This window comes from Oreochromis aureus, linkage group 10, assembly GCF_013358895.1.
Source record: "Oreochromis aureus strain Israel breed Guangdong linkage group 10, ZZ_aureus, whole genome shotgun sequence".
Classification (NCBI taxonomy): domain Eukaryota; kingdom Metazoa; phylum Chordata; class Actinopteri; order Cichliformes; family Cichlidae; genus Oreochromis; species Oreochromis aureus.
Window position 1 is genome coordinate 10,026,327 of NC_052951.1, and position 15,056 is coordinate 10,041,382.

The following is a 15,056-nucleotide window of genomic DNA, read 5'->3' on the forward strand; positions in this document are numbered from 1 at the left end:
GCAGCACAGAGGGACGGTGATGAAATCCACATGATTTCAAAAATGAGACATGAAGGGATATGATTCTGTTAACTCTTCTGACTCAATTGATTATAGTGTTTGACTTTCATAACATTAGAGGACCAGAGATGAACGATGATTGCAAACACATGCTCACCAAGTTTACGATTTTTCTAAAGCCTATGCTGTGCCCTTAATCAAAGATGCTGCTATTGTGCAAAGAATGAGTTAATTATCAAATATTAATTTAAAAAAATACATTAACCAAAACTAGTTATTATTGCTGTTGTTGCTGTTTTTTCTCTGTTTTTTTGTTTCTTAATTCAGTCAGCCATCTGTCAGCCAGCCATCCATTTCTCTATTTTATTTTTATTTTATTTATGGTTTTTTTTTGTTTTTTTGCTCTATTAGACAACACAGGATGCAAGCTGTTGCACAAAATGCCAAAAATTATTCTTTAAAAACAAACAAAGAAAGAAAGAAGGGTGCCATATGGGCACCGTTTAATTTCACTGAGGAGAATTCACCAGTCTGCTCAGGCCCTGCTCAGACGTTGCATACGCCCCTGCAGAGCAGAGCCGTGAGAGCCCCCCCTCTCCTCCTCCAGTGGCACTGTGCTGTAAATGGCCTGCTGCAGCTACAGCTACAAGTCGTGGAGGCAAGAATGACACCGGCGCTCCCCTACATCAAGACAACTTGAGCGTAAGAACGGATTTGTTTCATTAATTCCTTTAAGATAATAATAAGATATACCAAAACACGATGGCGCTTATCCCTGCATCTTTACGGACACGGTTAGTGGTGGGTGTTTTTTCGTTCATTGCAATGTGGGGATTTGCGCTCTCCATCACTCGGTACTCTATTCCGGAGGAAATGGAAGAGGGTTCCTTTGTTGCTAATCTGGCCACAGATTTGGGTCTGGATGTTCGCAGTTTGGAGGAGCGCAAAGCAAAACTCGATGTTATTCACAGTAAAAATTACCTTGACATCAACAAAGATACGGGGGAGCTGGTTATCCGCGAGAAGATAGACCGGGAAAGCATATGCATGACTAAAACAACCTCGTGTTTTCTGAAAATGGATGTCATACTTTCAAGCCCGGTTCGCATTTTTAACATCGAGCTGGAAATTATGGACATAAATGACAACGCTCCGGTGTTTCGCAGAAAGACAATGCACTTAGACATTTCGGAAGCAACCCTTCCCGGTGAGAGATTCTCACTGACAAACGCCGTGGATGCGGATGTGGGGGCGAATTCAATCAAGACCTACTATCTCAGTGAAAGCAAATACTTCAGCATCGACATCCAGACCGGCAGCGATGGCTCCAAATATGTCGATTTAGTGCTTAGTGGTAATTTGGACCGTGAGGAGCATGCTGTTCACGATTTAATTCTAACCGCTGTGGATGGAGGTGTGCCTCCTCGCTCCGGCACAGCCAGCATCATTATTAACGTTCTGGATATCAACGACAACGCCCCCATATTCAGTCAGCCGGTATATGCAGTCAATGTCTCGGAGAACTCGGCAGCAGGAACAGTGGTCATGACCTTAAATGCAACAGACTTAGACGAAGGCACAAACGCCCAGCTGGTATACTCACACACACTGTACACATCGGAGAAGACACAAGAGCTATTCTCACTTGATCCAAATTCAGGTGAGATCAAGGTGAAGGGGGTGATCGATTATGAAGAGAGTCAGAGTTTTGAGATGCACATACAGGCACAGGACAGAGGGACGAACCCTCTGTCCGGGCACTGTAAAGTTACAGTGTTTGTGACGGATCTGAATGATAATTACCCTGAAGTGACCATCAAGTCTCTGAAAAGTTCGCTGACTGAGGATGTCGCTGTAGGGACGCTGATTGCAGTGGTCAGTGTGAGCGACAGGGACTCTGGAGCCAACGGAGAAGTGGAGCTCTCTCTAAATAGGCAAGAAACATTACCATTTCTCTTAAACAAGTCCTCTGAGGGTTACTTTGAAATGCTAGTGTCAAAACCACTGGACAGAGAGGTAATAAGCAAATATGACATCATACTGAGAGTGACAGACAAAGGTGTGCCACCCTTATCTGAAAATGAAACCATCACTTTGGAGATACTGGATATCAACGACAATGCACCTACATTCTCCCAGTCGTTCTATACAATCCATGTCATGGAGAATAATCCACCGGGGGCATTATTGACATCTCTGAGTGCATTTGACCCAGATCTGAATGAGAACCAGTACTTGGTTTATTTCATAATGGAGAAAGAAATCGTTAACACTTCTATGTCGATGTTGTTTTCTATCAATCCTGAGAATGGTGATCTTTATGCCCTGAAGACCTTTGATTATGAGAGAGAAAGGGACTTTCTTTTCCACATTGAGGCAAGAGACTCTGGTGTTCCCCCGCTGAGCACCAATTGTACCGTGCATATTATTATTCTGGACCAAAATGACAACACCCCTGTCATAGTGTCACCTTGGCGCGCACAGGGCTCTGTTGTAGAGGAGGTGATACCGAGGTCGACTGATAAGGGACATTTGGTGGCCAAAGTGATCGCCATTGATGCAGACTCTGAGCAGAACGCCAGAGTCACATATCAGCTACTTCAGATCAGCGATTCAACCCTCTTTAGCCTGGATCAGTACAACGGTGAGATCCGGACGACAAGGATGTTTAGTTACAGAGATCCAAGACAACAGAGGCTGGTAATTGTTGCCAAAGACAATGGTCAACCTTCTCTTTCTGCTACTGTCACCATCAAGATATCAACAGTGGAACATGCAATGGCCTTTTCAGAGACTACAGAGCTTCCGCTAGACTATGACATGTTCACTGACCTAAACCTCTACTTAGTCATCGGTTTAGGAGCCGTGTCCTTTCTGCTACTGATAACCATCTTAGTTATTATTGTGCTCAAGTGTCAAAAACCAAAGCCAAAGGCCATCAAGATCCCTCCAGCCAATAGAAATAGCGTGATCAGCAGGAACAGCGTGATCAGCCAGAGAAGCTCCACTATCGCAGATTCCACGCTGATCTCCAGCGATGCCTACTGGTACAGCTTGTTCCTCGCAGAGACCAGGAAGGGCAAAGTGGTTGTGAGACAGCCCATAATTCCCAAAGGAGCTGGGTATTTTGTTTCCAGCATACCCAGGAGCATAGGGCCAAGTGAGACCACAGATTCCAGAGCATCAACACTGGAGGTATGTTGAAATTTCGGATGGGTTTGGTAAAAAGCTTAAAAACATTGAAATGGAGCTTTTGATAGAGCTGACTTCCTGCAGTATAAAAAGTGCACACATATACTTTTTTCTCCTGGAGAGCAGAGGAATATTTTCTTTGTAATACCCCTCTAACATTAACAGGTACAAACACAACATAATACATTGCATGTTCAATAGGCCACTAACAATTTTCTCAGTATTAGCATTTCACATTTCTGGTAAATATTTTGTTAAAAATGTTTAAGCTATCCAAACTTTAGATTAATTTCGAGTTGAAGTTTCCTTCAACCTGCATTCAAGTATAAATCAGAATTACTATACTTATACTCGACAACATTTCAGAAGTAAATATTGCAGGTTTGAGGTTATTCCTGAAGTGAAGATTTTACCAAGTCTTGGGATCCCCTGAAGGAGGCCAACCCCTAGCTTAGTTTAAACTATTGAACTGTATATATTTCTTCAAATATGGCATACTACACAATGCAACGTGGTTTCACCTGGCTCCACTTCAAGAATGAAATCCAACATTGATCAGTATTAAGGATGTAATAATGTGGGATTCAAAAAGTCATTTTTTTTCCACTTTTGATACTTTCAGTGTGTTTAATAATAATATTTATGGACGATTTTGAATGTTAATTCGGGCTGTTTAAAAGTGTAGGACTGGTACTTTTACTTGGGCAAAGGATCTTAGTACTTCTTCCACTGCGGTGACTCCTCGCTGGCACTTTGAAATGCATTCAGGGTGACACGACTGACTGAAAAATCAAAGCGCTTTCTATTATTTAGCTTGGGTCTGTGTCATGAGTCTGATGGGCTAGTTTTCTCTGCAGTCTGAAATCTGATACGAGTTGAAAATAAAAGTGGGGCTAAAGTTTTATTTAGAATGGATGAATTTTATAATAACTATTAGTAATTTCATTGACATCAGTCAAGTGAAATGTATATTGTAATGAATAATAACACACCTATTTTCAGAATGATGGGAAATAAGTTACAACTAAGAGGACAGCTGAATTTATTTAGTTTTGTTTTGTTTTTCATCAAGCATGTGTTTCTAGAGCAAACTATCAGCGCTGCTATTGCATAATTAGGCCAAACAAGCCCACCCCACAAAAAATTGCCACTTTTTGATGTCTTATGTAGTATGTAGGTCATGTACTGCAGATGCATAGCACAGAATCATAGCATAACTGGTAGGTGCAAGAGGGGGAGTACTACAAAGAAGATCAGACGTGGGAGGGTTGTCTTCAAGGACAAGCGAGATGCCTCATGAATCTCTAGCAGTGTTCTGGCACACTGTAGACTATCAACAATGCATGGATGCTAAAAAATGATCCAGATGTTGTTTATGTTTGTACAGCTGGACCTGCAGAGTAAACTGAATCGAGTGATCCGCTGAATGATCAACATGAATATGCATGTTGTACGGGGGCATATGGAGGGAAAGAGACAAACACCCATGTATGATGTGGATGTATTGTGAGCGTGAGTTCGAGTGTCTGCATTACCACTGAATTTGTCTCTTTTTTTCTATTCTTAAGTACTCAAAATGAAAGGAAGTCCATTCTACAACTGGAGGTATGCTGGTTGCTAACTACATCTGTAGAGCCACTATAATTGTGTAGAAATCTCTTTCTATTCGATATTCGTGCTTTGTTTGGCTCTAAAATTTGGATTTTATACAAATTCTTTTCTGATTCTTCCTTCTTTGTTTTTTGCTGAAATCATTCCCCAAGATATTTTCCTGATTAAATAGAACAGGTTACACTAGCCCACAAAATACAACACTCCCCTCTAATTCACTGCTACTGTGAGCACTAAAATCTAAATTGGCTGGTCTCTGAAGTGAGAAAACCATCTATCAGCTTATAACAAGAGCTGAGATTAGAATAAAATTGGCTGCTTGTCAGATCTGTGTTGCGCACATCTGGCTAGCTTGGTAGAGATTCAGGGCAAAAATGATGGCGCAGACAGGAAAAAAGGATTAAAGAATGAATTGCCCTGAGTGGATTCTCAGCATACCTGAGAGCAGTGACTATATAAACTCAGGTCTTCACATATAAACTCTGTTAGGTGACGTTTAAATGTCGCAAAGTATTAAACCCCATTCTTTTTCCCCCCATGTCAAAAAAAAACATTAGATAGTTTAATATTGGCATACCAAAATACCAAATAGCACATTGTGATGCTTGCTTGTGCATGCTTTAGTCACACCTTCTGCTTCCCTTATTTCAGTTAATGACTTTGATATTTTATTTTAGTCATGTATGTTAGTCAAACAATTTTTTTGTATTTTTAAATTTGTAGATTGATTTTTTTTTAAACAAATTAAAAAACAATCCTGATTATGATTGATTTAGTGACTTATCTTTCAATTTAAATGTCCCTAATGTCTATTGACATGTCAATGATGGTGGCAGTAACCAGTCACGATCCACTGTTGCATGAGTGAGGACTTTCTGTAAGTTTATATTAAGACTTACTTCCTGTGTTGGCTAATTCTATGTTCTTTCTCTCAGCAGGGGCCCAGAAGAGAACTGCCATGATATAATCATCTCTTCATGGGAGTCTTTGGCTAAAAATCTTCCCTGTGACTCACAAAGAAGATGTAAAAAAAAAAAAAAAAAACCAACAGAAACAAAAAAAAAACCATCTGCTAGTCCCTCTGCTCCAGCTGTTCTTTCTCTCTACTTCCTCCATTGACCACTAACCACCTCAGCCTTCCAGCTTTGTTAATCTTTTAAGCATGAATCTGCATGATTCTACAACTAAGTATTCAGACAACAATTTGAAATAGTTTCTGGCAGGATATGTGGACATTACTGAGCAGACCTCATGTCATAAATCATTCCCTCCATGATGTTCTGAAACTTTTAAATAGACAGTTTTGCCTTTTTTTCACCAGAGTTTAAGCTGAGTGTTGTAGTTGTAGAAACCTTCAGTACTTTGCAATATTCTTAAGTTCAAGTCAGGCAGCATTTCATATAAGCAAGAGTTCAAAATATGCCTAATCCTAAATATACACGTGAATCAGGGTGAATATGCTTCTTCCATAATTCTGATATAACATAACTGTAGCTGGTTATGTCACTGATTCAGCCTTTTTGTCTTGTTTCTTTCTCATTTTTTAATAAAACGTTTCTACTCTATTATGGGTCTTGCTGTTTAGTAAGATTCATATACTTTTAGTTAAGCTGTTTTCACACATGTGCTCCAGAAAATATTGAGAGAATTACCGAAGGACATTTTCTACAATTGCCACATGTAGCACGCAAAAGGGGAATAGTCGGTGTCAGATGCATTCTTATTACCGGATAGACGAGAGTGCTGCCTTGGCGGAGTGTGCAGAAAGCACACTTGCTGTGAATTCACTGGGCAATTATCTGCTCTAGTCTCAAATGGGTGCATTCAGATGTTACATGGTGTTTTTACTAGAGAGCTGGCAGGGTAAAGACCGTTAAACGTCCAGAATGACATTTGCTTTCTCACATAGAGCTCTGCTAGTTAATGCTGAGGAAAGTTTACGCCCACGGTGCAAGTGTGAAAACAGCTGTAGTGAGTTTCTAAGAAAAAGAGCAAAAAAAAAGGATTTTATTCCATTTTAAATTTTTTAAACAATATTTGTTGTACTAGAGAAGTTCTGAATGTGTCAAAGTGATGAATAAGAATGAAAGACAAGAAAACTAAAAAAAAAACACATTATAGGTGATACATTGTTTCTCTTTTCATTTGATTGTAGATAGATTAGTCGTATAGGGACGATTACAAAAGTTAACTAACAACAGATTTACATTTTCTATCTGACGTGTCGCATCATACACAAAAATATTGAACTTCCTCAATTTTCATTTTCACAGTGTAGTTTGAGCCTGTCTCCTTACGTTGTACTAAGCCAGGGGGTCTGGAGGAGGTGTGTGCTCACACCTCTTTTTTTTTTTTTAACTGAGGTACTCACAGAGTGGGGTGAGGCCAGAGTGGGGGACATGTACAACTCTCAGACACAATGAACCGTATTTTTAAAAACACAATCAAATATCAAATGTCAGTTTAACTGTCTGTAAGAAGATTTGCTTATTACAAGCTATCATCTCTTCGGGCTCATTTCCCTAAAAGTTGACCGTTCAAATAATAACTGTGTTCACTCATTGCACAAAGTGCAAATTGAATAATTTAATATGAAAACAAAGGAATAATATAGAGCAAGTATATCCAAATGTATTTATCTTTGCCAGGGTACAAAGGGATATCAGGTACAGGCAAGGCAATTTAGGAATATTATTGTTTTTATATATTTTTTGGTAGTAACTTTTAATGCTGCTTTTGTGAGCTTCTTTGAGGGCATTTTTTGTTGCATATTTGTAGTTTAGTGTACGTGATGTTGTTTTGATGGTGTACATATTAATATATAAATAATAAAACTAGAATACTTCTCTTGACCTCAAAAGTAGCGCTGTTGCACTACGAATAAGCCCAGGACTTTCATGACTCAGAAACAAGGAGCTTATTAACACCACTTATTAGGGTGCTAATTGATCAAATGTAACTGTATGTGGTAAAAGTATTGGATTATGAGAAGAAGAGCGCAGTGTTAATTATAGTCACAGCATTAAAGTGCAGACTCTGCAAGTTCAGAAATCTGCTGAACCCATACGTGGAGCGTGAAAAGCATTAAGCAGATGCCAGCACTTTGAATCTGAATCTAAATGTGATCGGAGCACTCCCTTCAGTAATGCAGTGAAGGTAGAAGATTTCAGGAAGTATCAGTCTTCACATTTAGAGTCAGTGAAATTGAACCTCTCTTCCTCTCTTTTACTGTTGCACCAGGCTTCCCAGACATAAACACATCTGTCTGGCTGTCTGTCAGGCTAACGATGTCACGTAATAAGCGATTTCTCGCTGTGAAGAACGTTTTATATCTTTAATTCATGCCTGAACCAATTTGAACAGTGTTTAAAATGATTTTTTAAAAATTGCACATACGATGAGCTCTTTGTGTGCCTTCTGCATTGTAAAAGATAAACATGACTGTTGATGAATGAAATAATGGCATTCCACTAGTATTACAAATTACACTGACACCCATGATACAATACCTTGAATTTCTCGTTGGGTGGGGCTCAGCCTTTTGGTTTCAGAGCAGGTTTTCAGTTAAAAACAAAGAAACAAACAAAAAAAGCAACAAAAAAAACATGCATTTACTGTAAAATGAACTGCTTTATACTTTGTGTTTTTTCTACAGTAGACTTTTTTGATATTTTCTGTATTCACTGTGACTGAATGGCACAGGAGGTGCTTGTGCTCAGTATTGTAAACGTGAGTAATTCTCATGCGTACACAGCTCAGTTTTTTTTTACTTTTCTCTTTCTCGCTTATTTGCCAGTCAGATTGTACAGTATGCTTTGAGAGTCACATCAAACGTTAGCCACTTCCATCCCATTTAATGGATCAAAGACAGTATGGGTGAGAATGGTCTTGCTTTGTTTTCAAGTCTAGTCAATCGTCAGATTTTGATGTTGCTTATTTGGCTTAAATGTTCTGCCTGATCATGCTAGTTTGAATAAAGCTTTTTAATCTGTCTTTCTATTGTGTCTCTAATGAAGAATGAAGCTGAAGTGATCAGAAGTGACTTCTTGAATGTGATGTTCTCTCTTCCCCCTCTTCCTTGCTCTCTCAAATTCCCTCACATACACACATTTTGACCCAGTTTCTCTTTATAACGCTCTGTACTAATTCTTGGAAATTGAAAACTAAATAAAGGAGATGCGCCTGCAGTTCAAATCACAGAAGCAGACAAATAATAGCTTTGTCAGGATTAGTAAAAGCCATGAGCCAAATTGCAGTAGTCTGCTCTTTGCTGTGGCCACACAGGGTTTTTAGTTTGTAGTCCTATGGCAGATGCATGTATGAGAGTCCTGTGAATTTGTATCACTAGCTATTGCCGCTGTTATCAATAACAGCAAATTTCTATCTGTTATCTGGCTAAATAATAACAACTTCCATACCTGGATTGATGTGATTTACAGTGTCTTTCACAGTAATGATCTGGCTTGCTTTTCAAACAAAATCAATACCTGTATAAAATAAAACTATTAAGAATAGTATTGACTGAAATCTAGTAGATTTGGATAATAAAATTGATAAGCAGTTCCTGTGTCTCAGCTGTATGCCGGTCAGTTCACAAATACAGCACCTTGTAAAATTACACAATACTATAGAGAAGGCCCAAAAGTTCTTAAGTAACTTGTGCTTTAAAAGACCCTGAAGTAGGTCAGTGCAAATGAGCAGTGCAACTGTGGCTACATCCCATGTGCTGAGTGCTGTTCCCGCCAACTCTTCCCTCAGGAGAGCTACGTTTTTTAAACCGACACAGTCCATGTTACTGAAATTGTTGTGCAACCCACCAGTGATAAACACAAGCAAAGTGCAACTACGGTTCAAAAGTGTACTTTTTAATCACACTGGTTTCTAGAATGTTTAACTGTTTTACAATGTTTCTAAGTACTGTACTGCACAAGGTAATTAAAAGGTAAACCAAAATATAAAATATAAATACAAATTAAAAAGTAGATTTCAGGAGGAAAGAAAAGAATTATTTTGTATCCTTAGAACGTAAATGTAAATTGTCAGAAAGACTGAACTGAAACGGTTCCCACCAATAAAAAATAAACTGTCATGAGTCACTCTGGAAGCCAAAACCTCTAATATCTGTGCTGCAGTATTTAGGGCAGCACTGTCCAGCCACCCAGCTCTGATCTGTTTCAATGCAATAACCCTGGTGACCTGCCCAGGGTGCTTTGTTCAGTGATTCTTGTCCCACCGTGAACCCAAACAGAGCAGGCAAATGTGGAAAATCAAACCGATGTTAGGTTAGGTTAAGTGTTTCCAGTGTGCACTTATAGTGAAGCAGCAGCACTTAAAAAACACACTCCTCTCTGCTGTAATCTGTAATGTAGTAGAAGTTGTTTGTTTTTTTTCAGACAACTTTGTGGTCCGAAAGAGGTATGCAATTAAGCACCCCATTACACATCATCACAACTTTTTTCTGCAATGCTGCAGTGCTTCCATATCTAATGTGTGGGCTTCATTATAAATCATTTTAAAATCTATCTGCCTCACAGTAAAAAGAAATGCTTTTGTTTGCAGCTAGCTCATCACACAGCAATATATTGATCCGTTAAGTGTGTTTCATTCCTGAATTCATTGTGGCAGTGTGTTTTACTCTTCAGTACTGAGATACAATATTCAAAACAGAGCTTTGGGAAAGCTGCTTAAGCATATTTTTACCAGATTATCTGGACTGACTTAAGTCTATATTTTGGCCACTGTAAAAGCTTCTTTTACACTGAAAAAAGAACCAACTTAATTGAATTATTTCAATTGGTAACACCTAATTTAATTAAGTTCTTTGAAATGAAGTTAATACATTAGATAAATCAGTTGTGTTATCTAATGTATTAACTTCATTTCAAAGAACTTAATTAAATTAGGTGTTACCAATTGAAATAATTCAATTAAGTTGGTTCACCTATTTTCTTTTTACAGTGTAGATCAGCTTCAGTGTGTGGATTTGCATTAATCAACCTAAAACAATTCTCCTTTTATGAATTAATGTGATTTTGATTTAGTCGCTTTAAACACATGTTTAAGCAGGGAATTTGTCTCCAATAAACGAAGTTCAAAAAGGTGTCAATGACCAAATATTATACCCAAAATATAAAGTAGACATCTGGTGCCTACATTGTGGATGGCAGCAGTCACTCTGGTCCACTCTAGATAACTCTATATAAGCACATATTATATCCCTAAAAGTATTCACTCACCCATCCAAATTATGTAATTTAGATGTTCCAATCACTTCCACGGCCACAGTTGTATAAAATCAAGCATGTAGGCATGCAGACGACTTCTACAAACATTTCTAAAAGAATTGGTCACTCTCAGGAGTTCAGTGAATTCCAGTGTGAAACTGCAATAGGATGCTACTTGTGCAACAAGTCCACTTGTGAATGTTCCTCACAGCTAAATATTTCACAGTCAGATGTTAGTGGTTGTGTAACAAAGTAGGTGATTGGGAACGACAGCAGCTCAGGGCACATAAAATTACAGATCGGGGTTAGTGCACAAGGTCGACAACTTTCTGCAGTCAATCACTACAGACTTCCAAACTTCATGAATGTGGTTCCATAGCCGAGCAGCTGCATGCAAGATTTACATCAGCAGCTGCAATGCAAAGTGTCCGATGCAGTGATGTAAAGCACACTGCTACTGGACTCTAGAGACATGTTCTCTGGACTGACAAATCACGCTTCTCTGTTTGGCGATCCAATGGACAGATCTAGGTTTGGCAGTTGCCACGGGAGCAGAACTTGTCCGAAGTTTGGTGGAGAGGGGATTATGGTGTGGAGGTGTGTGGAGGCCCCCTTAGTTCCCCCCTTAGTTGGCTCCCTTAGTTCCAGTGAAAAGAACTCTTAATGCTTCAGCATATCAAGATATTTTGGACAATTTCATGTTCCCAACTTTGCAACTTTGTGGGAACAATTTGGGGATGGCCTCTTTTCTTCCAACATGATTGCACACCAGTGCACAAAGCAAGGTCCATAAAGACATGAATGGTATGGAAGAACTTGCCTGGGCTGCACAAAGTTCTGACCTCAACCTGATGCTTCTGGAAAAATGGTCAAAGATCCCCATAAACATACTCCCAAACCTTGTGGAAAGCCTTTCTCAGAAGAGTTGACGCATTATAGCTGCAAAGGGTGGACCCACATCATATTGAACCCTAAAGAATGGGATGTCACACAAGTTTATATGTGTGTGAAGGCAGACAATCAAATACTTTTGGCAATATAGTGTAAAGAAAATCTGTTAGGTCGACACTTACACTACCAGAACACTCAGGCAAAGTCAGATAACCTTTGCAAAAATGTTATTTAGAAACTCTTAATCAATGTGAACAATGGTAAAATGTGTGTACTCTTAAGACTTATTATATTTGCAATATTAAGATTATCCTTTAGCAGGGAATCTCTATTCCAACTTAGCATTACAATTTATGCTAAACTAGGTTTCTACTACTACTGCTCGTCACCCCTCCCAGGGTATGGGCCACCAAAGTTAGATCTCCAGAGTGGTTCTCCTGGTCGAAAGGAGAATCGGTTTGGTGGCTTCCTTTTGGCTTTCACCACCTAGCGTCATTCGTCCCTGAGCTGTCGGGGGTCCTCCATCTTCCAGAAAGTTGGTCTCTGTTTTTCTTTTGGCATTTCTATAGTGGTTGAGATTTTTTCTGGGGTGGGTTTGCTAACCCCAGGCCCGACCCTCCTCCTTTGCCGGTCCCGGGTTTGGGGCCAGCAACGGCGGAGTTAAACAAGGTTTACCTGACCCATATTTGTTAAAATCGGATAATAAAGACATCACTCAGATTTGGCAAGAAGCTACTGGGTCAGTCTGACTTCTGAGGATGAAAGAGGAGACATGCTGGATTGTCCAGTGTAAAATAGTTATCACACTTGTCATCTGGATGTGATGTTTAGAAAAAAACAATTTTAAACGTTTGATTTAATCAGGTCAGATCAGAGCAGCTTTACCTGTTACACAAGCTTACCCTTGTTGTTTCATTTAGGAACCCATGTTGCTATTAGATTGGCAGCACTATCGGTCAAAGTGTCAGACAGCATGTGAGAACTTGACCCATTTATGCATGAGTCAGATGAGCAGCAAAGATACCCTGGCTGGAGCCCATGCACAATGGGGTCATGAGTCTTATCACCTAGAGCTTTGGTCTGGACTACAGCTAAAAGATAACTAAAGAGGTTTCCTGCAAAGTATCCCTGTCATTTGTTTGATTTTGTGAGGAGGCTGTGTGACAAAGATTAAAAAAAAAGTTATTACATTATTGCAGAAAAGGACATGACCAGGCTGTCACTCTGATTTAGAGAGAGACACTGGACAAGACACTGATACAAATCTGTTGCAGAATCCGCAAAATTTACCATTTAATTCATTAGATCTCCACAGACAACATCTGTCTTTTTTTGTATGGTTGTTGTAATTTGTTGTATGTATTGAATATTAAAGATGTGGATATGCAAACATGAATAACCAGGATACCAATAAGCGAGCTTCCCACTCGCAGGGAGACCAGTGATGAAAATAGTGAATGTTGAACTGGAGGGTAATCTTCTGAATGTACTATGATGGAGTGAAGTGCAGTGTGACTTATACTCCATCTTGAGTGATGCCTGTGGCCAGTTATCCATGTGCATGGTTGCCCTTGCCATGGGGTTACTGCTGCACTCGTTTATGATGCGTCTGCTGGTTGTTTTAGATGCAAGCAGGAGTCCATTAAATACCATGCAGTTTGGCAAAATGGCCATGTCTGTCTCAGAAGTCACAAAAGGCTTGTGTTAAAGCCAACATTAACATGAACAGGCACAGACTTTCCCCAGCAGGCTAAGTTAAGATCAGTTCAAAAATCTCTGTGGTGAAAGGTATACTCCAACAATTCTTTCTTTGTTGGTAAGTGTAACACTTTCATTATTTTGGAATATAAATAAGCATAGATTTGTGTGAGGACAGTACATCCAATTTAGCTCACATATTCATCAAATTGCTGTTGCTATGGAAACAGAAGTCTTATGCAACAAATGCAAAATGGTTCCTATAACCAGATGAACAGGTGAACAGCAAGGAGAATAACTGAATGAAAAATGTGTATATCTATAACACGCACATACATATATATATATATATCTATATATATATATATATATATGTATATATATATAGATATAGATATAGATATAGTTATGTACATATATATGTATATATATATATATATATATATATATATATATATATATATATATATATATATATATATATATATATATATATATATATATATATATATATAGCGATGTTCAATCATTACTTAATTATTTTTTTTTATTATATTATTATTATATTATATTATTATATTTTTTCATAACTGTGTGGAGTTCACACATTAGGAGGTCTGAGACTTAATATTGTAAACCTTTAATTCTGTTGTGCCTGTTGTTTTTCACTATCACAACCCTGCATTAGCACCAAGATGAAATTTAATAGCTTGTAAAAATCCAAATTAGGGACTAATGGCATGCTAATTCTAGGGCAGGATGGTAAACAGCTTAGTGCAAGTAGCAAAATATCTTCTGTGTACTAAATAAAAACATCGATGGCTGTTTTAACCTATTTTTTTCCTCATTTTTTCTTTACTTCAGCTATGTGGTGATTCATGATATTTCAGCAGCATATGGCATTGACATTAAAGTGATGTTTTGTTGCAGAAATACTGATAAAACCTTGATTATTATTGCAACACATTCTAGTGGGCCAGCTAACTGTGCATATACTGTGTAATAGCCAAAGGAGCCATTATGGCTTTCCTCCATTGGATGCATTCATCCAGTGATCTATTCTGCTCAAGGCTATCAGGACAGCCTTGCCAGCTGTTGTGACCGACTTTGCTTGTCTGATTTGGAACGATTTCCCAGACCTTAGCTTAATCAGAAACAAAATGCTGCCCTTTTACATTGAAATGATACAAGTCACTCTTTATTTCCAGTGGTTTGCTAGCTTTCACCTCAAATTGCTATTACTCTTCCTTGTTATTCACCATAAAGCTCTGAGCTTCATAATGTGTAACATCAGTAGAGCTTCCTCTGTATTCATAGTGTGATAGGTGTTATGTTCAGGCTCTACCCCAAGCCATGGTTACTGACCTAGCAAGCCTCTGTCATGGTTTTCTATTATTTGTGATCATTTCCTATGATTCTCTGGCTCCTTTAGTACCCTTT

General features: G+C 38.7%; 1 protein-coding gene across 4 annotated transcripts; it reads left to right on the forward strand.

Moving 5' to 3' along the window:
- Positions 1-599: 599 nt before the first annotated feature.
- Positions 600-8,796, forward strand: LOC116313125 (protocadherin alpha-C2-like). Of its 4 annotated transcripts, none has more exons than XM_039618884.1 (3): positions 600-3,195; positions 4,580-4,704; positions 5,739-8,796. In XM_039618884.1, the coding sequence occupies exons 1-2, from the start codon at positions 763-765 to the stop codon at positions 4,616-4,618; spliced, it is 2,472 nt and encodes an 823-aa protein (XP_039474818.1). In that variant the 5' UTR covers positions 600-762; the 3' UTR covers positions 4,619-4,704; positions 5,739-8,796. The 4 variants fall into 4 exon arrangements, with proteins under 4 accessions (XP_039474818.1, XP_039474819.1, XP_039474820.1 ...); XM_039618885.1 differs by lacking the exon at positions 4,580-4,704 and adding an exon at positions 4,761-4,797; XM_039618886.1 differs by lacking the exon at positions 4,580-4,704 and adding an exon at positions 4,761-4,797 and having other exon boundaries at positions 5,742-8,796.
- The last annotated feature ends 6,260 nt before the right edge of the window (positions 8,797-15,056 follow it).